The sequence below is a fragment of the Hylobates moloch genome, unplaced genomic scaffold (assembly GCF_009828535.3).
Source record: "Hylobates moloch isolate HMO894 unplaced genomic scaffold, HMol_V3 SCAFFOLD_12, whole genome shotgun sequence".
NCBI classification, from domain to species: Eukaryota; Metazoa; Chordata; class Mammalia; order Primates; family Hylobatidae; genus Hylobates; species Hylobates moloch.
Genome location: NW_026652287.1, coordinates 45,180,771 through 45,200,006, shown reverse-complemented (window position 1 = coordinate 45,200,006; position 19,236 = coordinate 45,180,771). Strand labels below are relative to the sequence as shown.

Genomic DNA, 19,236 nt, shown 5'->3' with positions numbered 1-19,236 from the left:
ATATTATATATACATATATACAAATATATTATATATACATATATTATATATACACACATATATAGCTGCCATATAATATATGTATATATATTATATACGTGTATATATAATATACGTGTATATATAATATACGTGTATATATTATATACGTGTATATATTATATACGTGTATATAGAATATACGTGTATATATTATATACATGTATAATATATACACGTATATTATATATGTACATTATATATATTATATATAATATATATACACACATATATACACACATACATAATATATATACACACATACATAATATATATTATATATAATGTACATATATAATATACGTATATATAATGTATGTATATATTATATATGTACATATATAATGTGTGTATATATTATATATATGTACATATATAATATGTATATATATATATTTTTTGAGATGGAGTCTCGCTCTGTCGCCCGGTTGGAGTTCAGTGGCAGGATCTCAGTTCACTGCAACCTCCATCTCCCGGGTTCAAGCGATTCTCCTGCCTCGGCCTCCTGAATAGCTGGGATTATGGGATGCGCCACCACGCCAGGCGAATTTTTGTATTTTTAGTAGAGACGGGGTTTCACCATGTTGGTCAGGCTGGTCTCGAACTCCTGACCTCGTGATCCACCCGCCTCGGCATCCCAAAGTGCTGGGATTACAAGCGTGAGCCACCACGCCCAGCCGGCAGCAATATTTCATAAAGGAATCAAAAGAAAACTAAAGCAAACATTTGAAGTAGTTCAGATAAGCAGCCGGCTTCATGCACAGTTCACAAGGAAAACCCTCTGTCAGAAGGTAAATGATATTTCCAAGCTTGGAAGCCAAACTGTGACTGCTGAAATGGAGCCCCCCAGGGCGGATCAGTCCCAGATGATGAGGCAGAGAAAATTAAGGATTTAGGCCGGGCGCGGTGGCTCACGCCTGTAATCCCAGCACTTTGGGAGGCCGAGGCGGGCGGATCATGAGGTCAGGAGATCGAGACCACGGTGAAACCCCGTCTCTACTAAAAATACAAAAAATTAGCCGGGCGTGGTGGCGGGCGCCTGTAGTCTCAGCTACTCGGAGAGGCTGAGGCAGGAGAATGGCGTGAACCCGGGAGGCGGAGCTTGCAGTGAGCCGAGATCGCGCCACTGCACTCCAGCCTGGGCGACAGAGCAAGACTCCGTCTCAAAAAAAAAAAAAAAAAAAAGAAAATTAAGGATTTATTTGGGAGTTTGAAATACCCTTCTGTCCCCTCCTCAGTTTAGAAATTATTCTCTCCTTTAAGACCTTCATTTTCACCAACAGGAAGCTCTCAACTTCAGTCAGCTTAAGCTAAATTTACCGTTAAATTCATAAACTCCGCAGGGCGCGGTGGCTCACGCCTGTAATCCCAGCACTTTGGGAAGCCGAGGCGGACGGATCACGAGGTCAGGAGATCGAGACCATCCTGGCTAACACCGTGAAACTCCGTCTCTACTAAAAATACAAAAAATTAGCTGGGTGTGGTGGCAGGCGCCTGTAGTCCCAGCTACTTGGGAGGCTGAGGCAGGAGAATGGCATGAACCCGGGCGGGAGGCGGAGCTTGCAGTGAGCCGAGATTGCGCCACTGCCCTCCCGCCTGGACGACAGAGCGAGACTCCGTCTCAAAAAAATAAAATAAAATAAAATAAAATAATAAATAAAAATTCATAAACCCTTTCTCCAGGAGACATCCCAAATGGGTCTTGCTCTAATTCTGACCTTCACGGATTTCCTTTTTTCTTTTTCTTTTCTTTCTTTCTTTTTTTTTTTTTTTTGAGACAGTCTCGCCCAGTCGCCCAGGCTGGAGTGCAGTGGTGCAATCTCCGCTCACCGCAAGCTCCGCCTCCCGGGTTCACGCCATTCTCTTATCTCAGCCTCCTGAGTAGCTGGGACTACAGGTGCCCACCACCACGCCCGGCTAATTTTTTTTGTATTTTTTTAGTGGTGATGGGGTTTCACAGTGTTAGCCAGGATGGTCTCTATCTCCTGATATCGTGATCCACCCGTCTCGGCCTCCCAAAGTGCTGGGATTACAGGCGTGAGCCACCGCGCCCGGCCGATTTTCTTTGTATTTACAAATTACAGTCTCATTCTAGTGACTCTATGCATAATTAGAGAATTTTTGTCTGAGGATAGTGAGTTATTTTAATTATCAGGACCAGAGAGATATTAAAATGAGGCAGCAATTGGCCGGATGCAGTGACTCACACCTGTAATCCCAGAACTTTGGGAGGCCAAGGCTAACAGATCACCTGAGGTCGGGAGTTCAAGACCAGCCTGGCCAACATGGAGAAACCCTGTCTCTTCTAAAAATACAGAATTAGCCAGATGTAGTGGTGCATGGCTATAATCCCAGCTACTCGGAAGGCTGAGGCAGGAGAATCGCTTGAACCAGGAGTAGGAGGTTGCGGTGAGCCGAGATTGTGCCATTGAACTCCAGCCTGGGCAACAAGAGTGAAACTCCGTCCAAAAAAAAAAAAAAAAAAAATTAGCCAGACATGGTGGCACACACCTGCAGTCCCAGCTACTTGGGAAGCTGAGGCAAGAGGATCACCTGAGCCCAGCAAGTCGAGGCTGCAGTGAGCGGTGATCACACCACTGCACTCCAGCCTGGGCAATAGAGTGAGACCCTGTCTCAAAAAAAAAAAAAGTCTTCCAGGACTGTGATATCTTGGGTAAGTACCTCATCTACTTTAGTTACTTCTATTCTCCTTATTCTGTCCCCTCCTCATTGAGGGAAAACACAGAATGTTATAACCTGACAATCATCTGCTGTAAATACTGGAGTTCTTAGCACAACCCTGAGAAACTCACACCCATAGAGGGTGTGTGGATGTTAATGACGGCTGGCTCACCACCAGAGAGAGCTTCACTGACTTTTTCTGGAAAATGTCTCAAAGCAGTTAACTGGAAGAATTTTCTGTTTCTGTTTATTCCTTTTTTTTTTTTTTTTTTTTTTTTTGTTATGGAGACAGGGTCTTCTCTGTCTCATGTCTCAGAGGCTAGAACTCAGTGGCGCCAGCTGGGCTCACTGCAGCCTCGACCTTCTGGGCTCAAGCCATCCTACCACCTCAGCCTCCAGAATAGCTAGGACTACAGATGTAGGCCACTATCCCCGGCTAACTTAAATTTTGTGTAGAGACAATCTCCCTATATTGCCTAGGCTGGTCTGGAACTCCTGGCCTTAAGTGATCCTCCCACCTTGCTGGCTCAAAGCGCTGGGATTACAGGCATGAGCCACTGCACCTGGCTCCCCTTGGAAGACTTTTATATAGGGAAATACAACTGAAGTAAAGATCTTTTTTTTTTTTTGAGACGGAGTCTCGCTCTGTCACCCAGGCTGGAGTGCAGTGGCGCGATCTCGGCTCACTGCAAGCTCTGCCTCCCGGGTTCACACCATTCTCCTGCCTCAGCCTCCCGAGTAGCTGGGACTATAGGCGCCCGCCACCACGCCTGACTAATTTTTTGTATTTTTAGTAGAGACGGGGTTTCTCCGTGTTAGCCAGGATGGTCTTGATTTCCTGACCTCGTGATCCGCCCGCCTCGGCCTTCCGAAGTGCTGGGATTATAGGCGTGAGCCACCGCGCCCGGCCGTAAAGATTTTTAAATAATAAAAACAGGGGTCTGGGGTAGAGGGATGAGGGAGGGATAGCATTAGGAGATATACTTAATGTAAATGAGGCGTTAATGGGTACAGCACACCAACATGGCGCATGTATACATATGTAACAAACCTGCACGTTGTGCGCAAGTACCCTAGAACTTAAAGTATAATAAATAAAAATTAAAAAAAAAACAAAAACAAAAAACAGGAGTCTTCTTGTGTTGACCAGGTTGGTCTTTAACTCTTTGCTTTAAGCGATCCTCCAGTCTTGGCCTCCCAAAGTGCTAGGATTACAGGCGTGAAACACCGCACCCTGCCTGTGTTCGGGTCACAATCTCTTCTAGATTGGATAAAGGGAAAGAAATAAAGGGGGAGAGGGCATGGTTTCATCAATGGAGATTCTCTGCAGATGCAAACTCCCCCCCTCCAAAGACAGCTTTGCCAGGCCACTTTTTTTGCGGCCAAGCCACAGCCATTTCAAAATCTGTCAAATAAATATATTTTGGCGTAAAATATTTTAATTTCCTTCACCTCCACTGGACTCTGAGTCTGGAATTTCCTGTGCAGGACAAAGGAGCAGGGACAGCCCATTGAGTGAGGAAGACAACGGTGCCCCCTCTAGCAATTCGGAGCAAATTTGGCTGAAACGCAAATACCCAAAGAGCAAGACGCAGGGAGGGAGCTCGCTTAGATAATCTGTGGTTGGAACAGGTCATTTCGGTTCTGCCGGGCTCTGTTACCCAGGGCTTCCGCTGTCACTCAGGACCGATGGGACGGGGACTGAAGCCTCATCCAATCAGGGCCGCTGGGGCGGGGTCCTGCCAACTGTCCATCCGGGGAAGGGGAGGCCGCATTCCCGCTTTCCAGGCGTCTCGCACCAAAGGGAGGTCGGGATCTCGGTTTTCCGGCCCCCAGAGGGACCAGGTGCATCCGCCATAGCTTCTGTCGCTCCATCGCCCTCACTGTGACTGGACTGTTAGAGGGATCCGTGGAGAGGAGGCCAGGACACCTGGAAGCCGGGAAATGGTGAGTGTGCGGGGCCGGGGGTCCCGAGACGGGGGAGGGGCTGGGAGGAACCGGCCCGAACCGGCTCTAGCAGGACCCGGGCCTCCTTGCAGCGACTTCGGGTCTGCAGAGTGGAGTCCCCCTGGCGCAGCTCGGCCCTTGGTCCCTTCGGCCGCAGGGTGGTGTTGGGCCGGCAGCCGGGACCCCAGGCCTCCTGTCCCGTCCCTGCGCTGCGACTGCGAGCCCTTTCTGGGGAGCTCCGCGCCCGTAGCCCTGCCTCTCCCCAGATTGTGCGGAGACCACGGGAGGGTCATGGAGGCAATCCTCCCTCGGGTGTGGGGTTCGTCTGGGAGGAGCGGTGGGCTGCGGGGTCCCCAGTCCCGCCTTTTTTCCTGAAAAACTAAATTGAAGGCCAGGCGCAATGGGTCACGCCTGGGAGGTTGAGGCGGGGGGATTGCTTCAGCCCAGAAATTCGAGACCTGCCTGGGCAACATACCGAGACTCTAGTTTCTATTAAAAATAAATTTAAAAAAAATAAGCCGGGCGTGGTGCCGCCCGCCTGTAGTCCCAGCTACTGGGGGGCTGAGGTGGGAGGATCGCTTGAGGGGGGAGATTGGTACTGCAGTGAGCCGAGATCGCGCCACTGCACTCCGTCCTGGGCGACTGAGCGAGATCCTGTCTCAAACAAAACAAAACAACAACAACAACAGCAACAAACTAAACTGTGTCCTCTTAAAAATTTAAGAGTTTGGCTTCTCAGAATAGGAGTTTGAAAAAAATGAATGAGAAATGTTTCCTGAATGAGAAACACCCAGTCATGGCTTGCGGTTTGAAAACGGAAAGAGCAAAACTCTGCAAAATAACTTGAACTGTGTTCTACGCCGAATATGAGAGAACGTGACCAAGGGAAACAACCGCATGTAGCCTCGAGTAAGTGGTCCCCAGGAGGTTCGATGGCAGTTTGGTCTTATTCATTTCAGCGAGACAGGAATTGCAGGGAAAAACATGAATCAAGGCATGGAAGGCCGAAAGGGCAGGACACGTAGAAGCGGGGCTTAGAAGGCACAGGTGGTTGAGGGATTCTGTAGTCGGCAGTTGGTTGAGAGTGTGAAGTTGTGTCTAAAATTTGAAAGGGGTAGGAAGGAATGTTTAAGGGAGTCTGTTACCTGCCATGTGATTCCATCCCTACAAAAAAACAGAAATGTTTCACTAGATTTTATTAATTCTAAGGCATGACTTAACCCTTGCCTTGCAGGGCCTTAGGTCTTGTTTGCAATTTAGTATTTATTGGCACAAAGGGTCTCTTTGCACGTTTTTTTTTTTTTTTTTGAGACGGAGCCTCACTCTCGCCCAGGCTGGAGTGCAGTGGTGCAATCTCGGCTCAGGGCAACCTCCACCTCCTAGGTTCAAGCAATTCTCCTGCCTCAGCCTCCCAAGTAGCTGGGATTACAGGTGCACGCCACCATACCCAGCTAATTTCTGTATTTTTAGTAGAGATGGGGTTTCACCATGTTGGCCAAGCTGGTCTCAAACTCCTGACCTCAAATAATCTGCCTGCCTCCGCCTCCCAAAATGGTAGGATTACAGGACTGAGCCACTGTGCCCGGCCTCTTTGCAGGTCTTATGTCTATTTTAATATGAATGTGGGTCAGTTGCTGCGTCTAAACTCCAGAAGGGAGTATGGAGTGTCTGATCTCCCTTACTGACATAACTGGGAACTTTCAGGTTTTTGGGGGGCCTCCCCTTGGTAAAGAGCCACTCAGTTGACTTGATTGGGGTGGGATGGGGAGCTTAGGTTTTTATTTTTAGTTTACAGGTTGAAGGATAGGCTTTTATATGGTGCATTAGAATAAAAATCAAAAAATACTTTATTGGTTACAGTGATGTAGTCGCCTTATTTGGATTTTTCTACCTTAAATAATTGAAATGATTAGATTCCTATTATAAGGAGATTATTCAAGTGAAAATCTGAGAATTGCCATTCAAGAAAATACAGACTCTAGGGAAATGGGCTTAGAACTCCGGAGCTAAAAGTTAAACTCTTGACCTAGTGCAGTGTCCCACACCTGTAATCCCAGCTTTGTGAGGCTGAGGCAGGATGATCGCTTGAGACCAGGAGTTGGAGACCAGCCTTGATAATACAACAAGACCCATCTCTAGAAAAGAAAAATAGAAAAATTAGGCAGGCGTGGTTGCACCCACCTGTAGTTCCCGCTACAAGGGAGGCTGAGACAGGAGGATCACTGGACCCCAGGAGTTTGATGCTGCAGTGAGCCATTATCGAATATGACATTCCAGCTTAAGACATTGTGATGGCCATGAAGTCTTTGTGTGAGAAAGGTAAGAGGAAAGTTAATCTATAATGAAGATCAAGAGAAAAGAGACCCTTCCTGGCTCTGTTCAGGCATTTTCAATATTTTACAAAAGAATATAGTTAAGAAAGAAGGCCAGTCTATACTCAGGGACAGGAAGGTTCCAGCTGGCTATGCTACTACTGCCAGTCAGATGATTCAACCCCAGAATCACATTGCTTTAAACCTCAAGATAGGTTTTACATTTTCACCAGCATTTGGTGATGTCAGTGTTTGGATTTTAGCCACTCCACCCAACAACAATTCAGTGGTGCCTAATTGTTTTCATTTGCTCTTCTTTAATGGCATGCTATTTTTGGACTGGTTGGTTGTTTTCTTATTGAGTTTTGGGAGTTCTATCTTTTGGATACCAGTCCTTCATCAGATAGGTGTCTTGCAAATATTTTGCTCCAGTCTGCAGCCTGTATTTTCATTATGGTAAGTGTGTTTTCCAAACAGAAAGCTTTTTTATTGTTATTTTTATTTATTGCTATTTTTTGAGACAGGATCTCACTTTGTCGCCCAGGCTGGAGTGCAGTGGTACAATCTTGGCTCATTGCAGCCTCAACCTCCCAGGCTCCAGAAATCCTCCTGCCTCAGCCCCAAAAGTAGCTGGGACTACAGGGGTGCACCATCCTGCATGGGTAATTTCTTTTTTTCTTTTTTTTCGTCGAGAGAGTATTTTGCCATGTTGCCCAGGCTGGTGTTCAACTCCTGAGCTCAAGTGATCTGCCTGCCTCAGCCTCCCAAAGTGGTGGATTACAGGTGTGAGCCACTGCACCTGACACAAAACAGAAAGTTTTAATTTGAATGAAGCCCAATATATTAATTTTCTCATTCACAGATCATGCTTTTGTGTTGTATGTGAAAACTTATTGCCAAATCCAAGGTTTTTTGAGACAGATTTCCTCTGTTGCCCAGGCTGGATACATGGCATGCTGCCACCTGGGTTCAAGCGATTCTCCTGCCTCAGCCTCCCAAGTAGCTGGAATTATGGGCACCCGCCACCGTGCCCAGCTAATTTTTGTATTTTTAGTAGAGACGGGGTTTCACCGTCTTGGCCAGACTGGTCTTGAACTCCTGACCTTGTGATCCACCTGCCTTGGCCTCCCAAAGTGCTGGGATTTTAGGCGTGAGCCACTGTGCCTGGCCTAATCCGAGGTTGTTTTGATTTTCACATGTATTACGTCTAGAAGTTGCGGATTTTGCATTTTCCATTTGAGTAAATGATGCATTTTGGGTCAGTTTTATGATAGTCGTACATTCTGTATCTCATTCATTTCATTGCATATAGTAGTCCAGGTGTTTCAGTACCGTTTGTTGAAAAGACTGTAGTATATCTATTGAGTTGCCTTGGCTCGTTTATGAAAGATTTGTTTATTTTGTTGAGTTTATTTATAAGTTCTCCATTGTGTTCTGTGATGTATTTATGCAGTCTTTCGAAATATCACACTGTCCTGATGACTGTAGGTTTATATGAAGTCTTTTTGTCAGGCGTTGTTTATAAGTATTGTGTTGACCATTTTGAGTCTTGATATGTTTTGGATATTTGACCCCTCCAAACCTCATGTTGAAATCTGATCCCAGTGCTGGAGGTGAGGCCTAGTGGGAGGTATTTGGGCCATGAAGGTGGAACCCTCATGAATGGCTTGGTGCCCATCCCACAATGATGAGGGAGTTCTTGCTCTGTTAGTTTACAGGAGAGCTGACTGTTTAAAAAATGATGACTGGGCACGGTGGCTCACGCCTGTAATCTCAGCACTTTGGGAGGCCAAGACAGGCGGATCACCTGAGGTCAGCAGTTTGAGACCAGCCTGGCCAACATGGCGAAACTCTGTCTCTTCTAAAAATACAAAAATTAGCTGGGCACAGTGGTGGGCACCTGTAATCCCAGCTACTCGGGAGGCTGAGGCAGGAGAATCACTTGAACCCGGGAGGCAGAGGTTGCAGTGAGCTGAGATCGTGCCACTGCACTCCAGCCTGGGCAACAGAGCGAGACTCTATCTCAAAAAAAAAAAAAAAAATACCATGGCATCTCCTCCACCCTTTGTTTCCTCTTTTACATGTGATACCCTAACCCCTCTTGCCTTCCATGAGTAAAAGCTTCCTGAGGCCCTCACCTAAAGGCAGGCAAACACTAGTGCCATGCTTCTTGGACAGCCCGTAGAACCATGAGCCAAATAAGTTTTTCTGTATGTATTATGCAGCCACACATATTTCTTTATAGAAATATAAAACTAAGGCCTGGCACGGTGGCTCACGCCTGTAATCCCAGCACTTTGGGAGGCCAAGGCGGGTGGATCACGAGGTCAGGAGATCAAGACCATCCTGGCTAACACAGTGAAACCCCGTCTCTACTAAAAATACAAAAAATTAGCTGGGCGTGGTGGTGGGCGCCTGTAGTCCCAGCTACTCAGGAGGCTGAGGCAGGAGAATGGCGTGAACCCGGGAGGTGGAGCTTGCAGTGAGCCGAGATCCCGCCACTGCACTCCAGCCTGGGCAACAGAGCGAGACTCCGTCTCAAAAAAAAAAAAAAAAAATTACCCAGGTGTGGTGGCATGCTCCAGTGAGCCCAGGTACTCAGAAGGCTGTGGTGGGAGGATTGCTTGACCCCAGAGGTTGAGTCTGCAGTGAACTGTGATTGCACTACTGCACTCCAGCCTGGATGACAGAGTGAGACCCTGTCTCAGAAAAAAAAAAGAAATACAAGAGTATAGGGTATTGCCACTCAGAAGGCAGCTGATCTTAGCAGCTGAGCAGATTCAAGTCTGGTTACTGCATGGTTTATAGAATGCATGAGAATACTGCTTGCTATAGGCTTTAAAAAAATAGAAGAAGAAGAAATAAATTGCAAAGAGTATTCACCAAATGGAAGAAAAACTTGAAAATTACACACCTGGTCCTCACGTATATCCATATCAGTTGGAACCTCAGTCTCCTTTATGACACAAGGTAAGGGCTGAATTGGCAGACAGGACTCCCAGGCATTGTGTCCCATCACTGCAGGAGGCGAGCTCCACCGTGGAACACTGTCTGGGTAATGGTGTATCCACAGTCCCCCATCTCACCCAGTTTATGGAGTGACAACAAGGGGTAGTCATGAGGAGAGAAGTCTGACCCAGAGTTCTGGATATGTGAGTGGGAGATACTCTCAGGACACCCTCCTTTCTTCCCACAGGGAAAGAGCATATTATCCCCTATGCATTCCAGACTTGTGAAGCAGAGTTTCAAGTCTAAGTCCCTGTCCCTTGTAAAAAGAGATTGTACTGAAATCATGTTAAAAATGACAAATAAGGCTTTATTCAGGACAGTTGTGATGTGGGTCATGAGAACTGTAATATGGGAGAGAGATTGACCTCAACCTTGCATGCAGCAACAACAGTATTGAACCTATAGCTCAAGGGTAAAATGAGGGAGACGATGGAGCTTGGTGAGGTATCAAGGGTTACAGAAGAGAAAGTTGATGAGTTATCATGAGTAGGAGTAACAGAACTTCATTGGTATCAAGTTTGGAGGGGCCAGGGTGGGGATTCTCTGAACTCCCTTAGAAGGATCTTTGCTATAACTGGGCTTTATAGGACAAGGTCAAAGCCTTGTCAAAGAGGGAGTCCTTGAGACCCCCACAGCTACCTTTTCATTGGGACGACAACAAATCCTTAAATTTCTGATTCCCTTCCCACATTCCAAAGCACCCACTTCCCCTCTCTAATGGACATCTTCATCACCGTGTCCACCGTGATATAGTTGAAAGAGCTGTAGTATTTTGTTTTTCATTCTTCCACAGAGCCATAAATGACTGCATTGGAAACGTTTCTATTTTGTTTATGAATACTTTTCATGAGAGGAAAGCACTCAATAACCACCTGAAACTTTGTTGTGTAAAATATTTAGGCCGGGTCGGGTGCAGTGGCTCACACTTGTAATCCCAGCACTTTGGGAGGTCACAGCGAGCAAATCACCTGATGTCAGCAGTTCAAGACTAGTCTGACCAACATGGAGAAACCCTGTCTCTACTAAAAATACAAAATTAGCCGGGAGTGTTGGTACATGCCTGTAATCCCAGCTACTCGGGAGGCTTAGGCAGGAGAATTGCTTGAAGCTGGGAGGTGGAGATTGCAGTGAGCCGAGAGCGCACCATTGCACTCCAGCCTGGGCAACAAGAGCGAAATTCCGTCTGGAAAAAAAAAAAAAAAGCTTCTGCTGAATGATTCCTGATGTTGAACCCTTTTTCATGTGCTTACTTGTCACTTGTATGTATCTTTGAGAAACGTCCCTGAAATACTTTGCCCACCTTTTAATCAATTAGGTTTTTACTTGGTACAGTATTTTATTAATTTTAATAATTATAAAGTAAAAAACTTAAATTTTACCAGCTTATGCAATTTTAACTGTACAGTTGATTTAGTTAGACAACTCTACATAACTTATCTAAGTGAATCATACTGTATTTTTCTTTTTGTGACTACCTTGGCTGTTAGCATAGTATCCTAAATTTTCAAGCTTGTTGTAACAAGGGACAGGTTGTTATTTTAAAAGATTAAATAATATTCCATTGCATATATATATATATATATATATATATATATACCTATCACATTTTTGTTATGCATTCAGCAATCAATGAATGGACAGGTGAATTGATGCAGCTCTTGGCTATTGATTTTTTTTTTTTTTTTTTGAGACTGAGTCTTGCTCTGTTGCTAGGCTGGAGTGCAGTGGTGTGATCTCAGCTCACTGCAACCTCTGACTCCCTTGTTCAAGTGATTCTCCTGCCTCAGCCTCCCGAGTAGCTGGGATTACAGGCATACGCCACCGCCACCACACCAGCTAATTTTTGTATTTTTAGAAGAGATGGGATTTCACTAAGTTGGCCAGGATGGTCTCGATCTCCTGACCTCGTGATCTACCCGCCTTGGCCTTCCAAAGTTGGCTATTGTTAACAGTGGTTTTCAAATGTGTCTTCAAGATCTGGATTTCAATTTTTTTTTAATTGAAAATAAGTAGACACAAAAGTAGATTGCTGAAAGATATGTTAATTTTGGCCAGGCGCAGTGGCTCACGCCTGTAATCCCAACACTTTGGGAGGCCGAGACAGGTGGATCACAAGGTCAGGAGTTCAAAACCAGCCTGGCCAAGACAGTGAAACCCCGTCTCTACTAAAAAAAATACAAAAATTAACCAGGCGCGGTGGCGGGCGCCTGTAATCCCAGCTACTTGGGAGGCTGAGGCAGAAAATTGCTTGAACCTGGGAGGCTGAGGTTGTAGTGAGCCAAGATCATGCCACTGCACTCCAGCCTGGGTGACAGAGTGAGACTTCATCTCAAAAAAAAAATATATATATATATATATATGTATGGTAGTTATATTCTTTTTTTCAGGCACCATCATACTATTCCATAGGGGCTGAGCCATTTACCATCCTTTGGACAGAGCACGTGGGGTTCATTTTCTTTCTTGATGGTGTTCTGTCACACCATTTCACACAAAAGTTTTTACATTTGATAAATATTTGCCTTTTTGTTGAGACTGGACACCCTGGAGTTTTTGCCACTCCAATCTTGTGGCCATTCAACCTTCAGCAATTCATCAATTATAATTCAGGCTTTTCTACCCAAGCACAGTTTCCAAGAAAGGTTTCTGCTCTTGATTTTTTTGTTCTAGTTAGTTATGACTCTAATCAGTCAGATTGGTAGGGCCTCAGCCAGGCGTGGTGGCTCGTGCCTGTAATCCCAGCACTTTGGGAGGCCAAGGCTGGTGGATCACTTGTGGTCAGGAGTTCGAGACGAGTCTGGCCAACATGGTGAAACCCCATCTCTGCTAAAAATACAAAAATTAGCTGTGCATGGTGGCAGGCACCTATAATCCCAGCTACTTGGGAGGCTGAAGCATGAGAATCATTTGAATCTGGGAGGCGGAGGTTGCAGTGAGCCAAGATCATGCCACTGCACTCCAGCCTGGGTGACAGAATGAGATTCTGTCTCAAAAAATAATAATAATTAAAAAAAGAATTTCTTTATGGAAGAGTGAGTGTTGACAGAGTAAAAAGTCTGATGACCAGATCATGGAATAAATGTTTGGAGTCCATAGCACCATGGAAACTTTGTAGGAATAGAGTATAGGAACCCAGTGCTGTCAGTCTCACCCATGTTTCTTTACATATGTGGAATGTTTCAGGATTCAGTGGCCTTTGAGGACGTAGATGTGAACTTCACCCAGGATGAGTGGGCTTTGCTGGATCCTTCCCAGAAAAATCTCTACAGAGATGTGATGCAGGAAACCTTCAGGAACCTGGCTTCTGTAGGTAAGGGTAACAATATTACTTTCCTCAGTGAATTAGAGAACAAGTGTTTCCAGCTTGTCTGTCGTGTTGAGAGATTTGGAGTGTGGACAGGGAATAGTGAGGACAGGGAACAGGAATATGAATAAATGAGGCAAGGCTGCAGTGTACCATGAACTTAGAATCTAGTACTTTTTTCATAATTTTGCTAATTCTGGACTATTTTTCTGGTTCTGTATTTTAGGGAAAAAATGGAAAGATCAGAAAATTGAAGATGAGTACAAAAATCCCAGGAGAAACCTAAGGTAATTCATGCTTAGAGAATTACAAGAGAAAGCAATGTCTCTCTAGACAATCATAGAATGGAAGAAAATGTTAAAAAGAAGCAAACAAGAAATAAGCCAAGTTCCACCATATTTATTCTTATAAAATTTTCTCTAGGGCTGGGTGCAGTGGCTCACACCTGTAATCCCAGCATTTTGGGAGGCAGAGGCAGGCAGATCATGAGGTCAGGAGATCGAAACCATCCTGGCTAACATGGTGAAACCCTGTCTCTACTAAAAATCCAAAAAAATTAGCCGGGCATGATGGCGAGCGCCTGTAGTCCCAGCTACTTGGGAGGCTGAGGCAGGAGAATGGCATGAACCCGGGAGGCAGAGCTTGCAGTGAGCCGAGATCATGCCACTGCACTCCATCCTGGGCGACTGAGTGAGACTCCGTCTCAAAAAAAAAAAAAAATTCTCTAAAAACATATATTTAAGTGTGACATAGGCTGAACATTGTGGTTCAAGCCTATAATCCAGCCCTTTGGGAGGTTCAGGTCAGAGACTGCTTGAGCTGAAGAGTTTGAGGCTACACAGGGCCATGATAGCACCATTACACTCTAGCCTGGGTTAAAGGGCAAGACCCTGACTCAGAAGCAACGAAATTGACAAAGATGGTTAGTACTTGTAAAATAGTTTACCTCAAAATAGTGTTGGCCGGGCGCCCAGGTGCATGCCTGTAATCCTAACACTTTAAGAGGCTGAGGTGGGCAGATTGCTTGAGTCTAGGAGTTTGAGACCAGCCAGGGAAATGTGACAAAACCCCATCTCTAGCAAATATACAAAAATTAGCCAGGCATGATGGTGTATGCTTGTAGCTCCAGGTAATCAGTAGGCTGAAGTGGCAGGATGGCTTCAGATCGGGAGATGGAGGTTGCAGTGAGCTGAGATCTCACCACCGCACTCCAGCCTGGATGACAGAGTGAGACCCTATCTCAAAAAATTTTTAAAAAGTACTAAGAAGCCCTATATCAATATTATCTTTCTCGATAAGAGGTATAGCCGGACCATCTTGTAGAGAATGTGGTCTGTTCATGTTCAGACAGGGCAGAAAGCCTGCACATTGCTGTACAGTGTTAGAAATGCAAGTGCAATGACTTGTTAATGAATATCAAATCAGTGATAAAGGAACCCATTATGATATACTTCTCATTGTTCACAGAGGTCTTATGGGAGAGAGACTCTTAGAAGGTAAAAAAGATCACCAGCATGGAGAAATTTTGACCCAGGTTCCAGACGACATACTGAAGAAGAAAACTCCTCGAGTAAAATCACATGGAGAAGTCAGCGTGGGTCATGCATCCCTTAATAGGCACCACAGAGCTGACACTGGACACAAGCCATATGAGTATCAGGAATATGGACAGAAGCCATATAAATGTACATACTGTAAGAAAGCCTTCAGTGATCTCCCCTACTTTCGAACACATGAATGGGCTCACACTGGAGGGAAACCTTATGATTGTGAGGAATGTGGAAAAAGCTTTATTTCCCGCTCAAGCATTCGAAGACACAGGATAATGCACAGTGGAGATGGACCCTATAAATGTAACTTTTGTGGGAAAGCCTTGATGTGTCTCAGTTTGTATCTTATCCACAAACGAACTCACACTGGAGAGAAACCATATGAATGTAAACAGTGTGGTAAAGCCTTTAGTCATTCTGGTAGCCTTCGAATACATGAAAGAACTCACACTGGGGAGAAGCCTTATGAATGCAGTGAATGTGGGAAAGCATTCCATAGTTCCACATGTCTCCATGCACATAAAATAACTCACACTGGGGAGAAGCCGTATGAATGTAAACAGTGTGGGAAAGCCTTTGTTTCTTTCAATTCCGTTCGATATCATGAAAGGACTCACACTGGAGAGAAGCCCTATGAATGTAAGCAATGTGGGAAAGCCTTCAGATCTGCCTCACACCTCCGAACACATGGAAGGACTCACACTGGAGAGAAACCCTATGAATGTAAACAATGTGGGAAAGCCTTTGGATGTGCCTCGAGCCTTAAAATCCATGATAGGACTCACACTGGAGAAAAACCCTGTAGTTCCAACACTTTGAAAGGCCGAGGCGAGAAGATCGCTTAATTCACATAAGATTCCTAGAAGCCACTGAATCCAATCATGGTAAAAATGTGTTTCCCTCAAATCATGGGAACCATCGCAAAATTATTCTGAAGCTTCTGCAGCCACTGTCATCTGACAGCATTCAGAAATAAATGCCAGTAGCCCAAGCGCAAAAATTTTTTGGGGTAGTTTAGCTGAGGCCTCACTCAGAGACCTAGGACACAGAGTTGGAAATAACTTTTAAGAGAGACACGCCTCCAGTAAGACCTTAAGACAGTTCTGTCATAAAAAAAATACAAGGTTTGGCCAGGCGCAGTGGCTCATGCCTATAATCCCAGCACTTTGGGAGGCCGAGGCAGGCGGACCACGAGGTCAGTAGTTCGAGACCAGCCTGGCCAATATGGTGAAACCCCATCTCTACTAAAAAATACAAAAATTAGCCAGGTGTGGTGGCGCCTGTAGTCCCAGCTACTCAGGAGGCTGAGGCAGGAGAATCACTTGAATACAGGAGGTGGAGGTTACAGTGAGCTAAGATTGTGCCACTGCACTCCAGCCTAGGTGACAGAGTGAGACTCCATCTCAAAATAATAATAATAATAACAATAATAATAAGGTTAGCCCAGCAAAGTGGTAGGTGTATATACACAGAAAGGTCAGAAAAATCTGTTCCCTCCTATGGAAAGCCCAATACCTAAGTGGCAAGCCCTCATTTTAAGAAACTCACTGAAGGGATAATGGAAGTGCCATCGTCAGACTCACTGCTTCAGAAAGACCTTTATCAAAACAAAAGTCTAAAGTTCCTATTCAAAAATATCCTATAATAAATGGCTGGCTATCGGATACACTACATATTTTATGCCATTCCTTCTCATGAGTTTTCTTTTTTTTTTTTTTGAGACAGAGTCTGGCTCTGTCACCCAAGCTGGAGTGCAGCTGCACATTCTCAGCCCACCGCAACCTCTGCCTCCTGGGTTCAAGCGATTCTTCTGCCTCAGCCTCCCGAGTAGCTGGCTTTACAGGCATGAGCCACCATGCCCAGCCTCTAATCTCTTTTTTTTTTGAGACAGAGTCTCACTCTGTTGCCCAGGCTGGAGTATGTTGGTGTGAGCTTGGCTCAGTGCAATTTCCACCTCCTGGCTTCCTGGGTAGCTGGGATTACGGGCACCCACTACCACGCCAGGCTAATTTTTTATATTTTTAGTAGAGACAGGATTTCACCATGTTGGTCAGACTGGTCTTAAACTCCTGACCTCAAGTGATCCGCACCAGTGTCTCCCAAAGTGCTGGGATTACAGGTGTGAGCCACTGCACCCGGTCTTCTAATCTTTTTCCAGCCTTCTAATCTTTTTATTTTTGATACAGAGTCTTACTCCAGGTTGGAGTGCAGTGGTGTGCTGTCGGCTCACTGCAGCCTCCAACTCCCGGGTTCAAGCGATTCTCCTGTCTCAGCCTCCTGAGTAGCTGGGACTACAGGCGTGTGCCCCCACACCCGGCTAATTTTTGTATTTTTAGTAGAGATAGGGTTTCACCATGTTGACCAGGCTGGTCTCGAACTTCTGACCTCAGGTGATCCACCTGCCTTGGCCTCCCAAAGTGCTGGGATTACAGGCGTTAGCCACTGCACCCGGCCATTTTTGTATTTTTAGTAGAGATGGGTTTCTCCATGTTGGCCAAGCTGGTCTTGAACTCCTGACCTCAAGTGATCCACCTGCCTTGGTCTCCCAAAATGCTGGGATTACAGGTGTGAGCTACTGTGCCAGGCCTAATATCTTTTTTTTTTTTTTTTTTTTTGAGACGGAGTCTTGTTCTGTGGCCAGGCTGGAGTGCAGTGGCGCAATCTCGGCTCTGCAACCTCTGCCTCCCAGGTTCTAGAGATTCTCCTGCCTCAGCTTCCTGAATAGCTGGGACTACAGGCATGCGCCACCATGCCCAGCTAATTTTTGTATTTTTAGTAGAGATGGGGTTTCACCATGTTGGCCAGGATGGTCTCGATCTCTTGACCTCATGGTCTGCCACCTCAGGCTCCCAAAGTGCTGGGATTGTAGGCATGAGCACCACGCCTGGCCCTAATCTCTTTTCAAAGTACTTTTTTCTGTAATGAATGTCTTAAATCAAAACCTTTTTTCTAACCACAAACATTTTTTCTTTTTTATTTTATAATTTAATTTTTTTTAGAGACTTGGTCTTGCTGTGTGGACCCGACTGGAGTGCAGTGATATTCACAAGTGTGATCTTAGTGCACGAGAGCTTCATATTCCTGGGCTCACAATCTTCTACCTCAGCCTGCCAAGTAGCTGTCACTACAGGTGCCAGCTGCTGTGCCTGGCTTCCACTTTTTTTTTTCTTTAATCAGTTCCTTTTAAAGACCAAAGAAAACCTGTCCTCTTGTGTGGCCTGAGTTGATCTATGAACATTATGCACTATGACCCAGAAAATCCCACAAAGTCGTGCATGTTAGAAGGATGAAACCCTCATGTTCACTGTAAACTGTGAAGGTGCTCAGGCCATCACAGGTGTGCCTATATGAAAAGCCACCAAGTATCTGAAATATTTTCTTTTACAGAAATTATATGTACCATTTCAGTCTTAGAAAGTGGAGTTGGTAGCTGTACCCAAGACAAACACTGGGGAAATTATATGTACCATTTCAGTCTTAGAAAGTGGAGTTGGTAGCTGTACCCAAGACAAACACTGGGGCTGGACTCACCATCAGTGGCCCAGAAAAGGTACTGAAATTTGCTTAGAAGTGCAGAGTTATGCCGAACTTAAGGGTATAGATGTAGATTCCCTGGTTATTGAGCACATCCAGGGAACAAGGCACCCATAATGTACCACCTGACTTACAGAACTCATGGGCAGATGAACCCATGCACAAACTCCCCTGCCATATCCAGATGATGCTTAGTGAAAAGAAACACATTGTTCCAAAAGCAGAAAAGGAGGCTGCACGGAACAAAAAGATACCCTAGCAGAAACATAAACTTAAGAGACAAATAAATTCAGCCAGAAGAAAATGCAAATAAAAGTTCAAAACAAAACAAAAAAACCTCTAAAATTCATAAAACACAAAATGACATACTCTATTAAATATGCCTCTATGATATCTCTCAGATAAAAGTTGGCCATAATAGAGAAAATGAAGATAGGTGTTGGTGACTGGCAGATTCTGGGTCTATGATGAATCAGAGATGGATGGTTTTCACTTTGTTTTACATTTTTTTAATGCCTGATGTTGACTTGGTAGAAAGATAATAAAGAGATTCTTCTGTCTATGTGTTTCTTTTAGATTACTCATGTGGACTGAAGAAAAAAAATTAAATTTGTTAAAGAAAGTGAGTTTGATTTAGGATTGTGACTGAGGACAATAGCCTGGAAGCAGTTCTGACGGACGGCTGCTATGCAGTATTTTGGTTCACAGTTTATAAGAGACATGTGGGCCCTGTGCTCTATCTTGTTTTTTCTTCAGAGCATATTTCTGGAGAGCTGGAGAGAGCCAGAGTCAGGAATGTTATAAAGTCAGGCTGGAAACCAGAAATGAGTAACATGACTAAACATTTGTGTGTTTTTTT

General features: G+C 44.9%; 2 protein-coding genes across 4 annotated transcripts in view; one reads left to right on the top strand and one right to left on the bottom strand.

Annotated features, from left to right (window-relative positions):
• The window catches only part of LOC116478506 (zinc finger protein 136), a 370,760-nt gene that overhangs the window by 38,379 nt on the left and 313,145 nt on the right, over positions 1-19,236 (bottom strand). The gene's annotated exons all lie outside the window — the stretch shown is intronic.
• On the top strand, positions 4,483-17,441 carry ZNF625 (zinc finger protein 625). 3 transcript variants are annotated; one of them, XM_032169765.2, is made up of 4 exons: positions 4,483-4,668; positions 13,173-13,299; positions 13,520-13,580; positions 14,761-17,441. In XM_032169765.2, the coding sequence occupies exons 1-4, from the start codon at positions 4,666-4,668 to the stop codon at positions 15,686-15,688; spliced, it is 1,119 nt and encodes a 372-aa protein (XP_032025656.2). In that variant the 5' UTR covers positions 4,483-4,665; the 3' UTR covers positions 15,689-17,441. The 3 variants fall into 3 exon arrangements, with proteins under 3 accessions (XP_032025656.2, XP_032025657.2, XP_032025659.1); XM_032169766.2 differs by lacking the exon at positions 4,483-4,668 and adding an exon at positions 5,364-5,577; XM_032169768.2 differs by lacking the exon at positions 4,483-4,668 and having other exon boundaries at positions 13,028-13,299.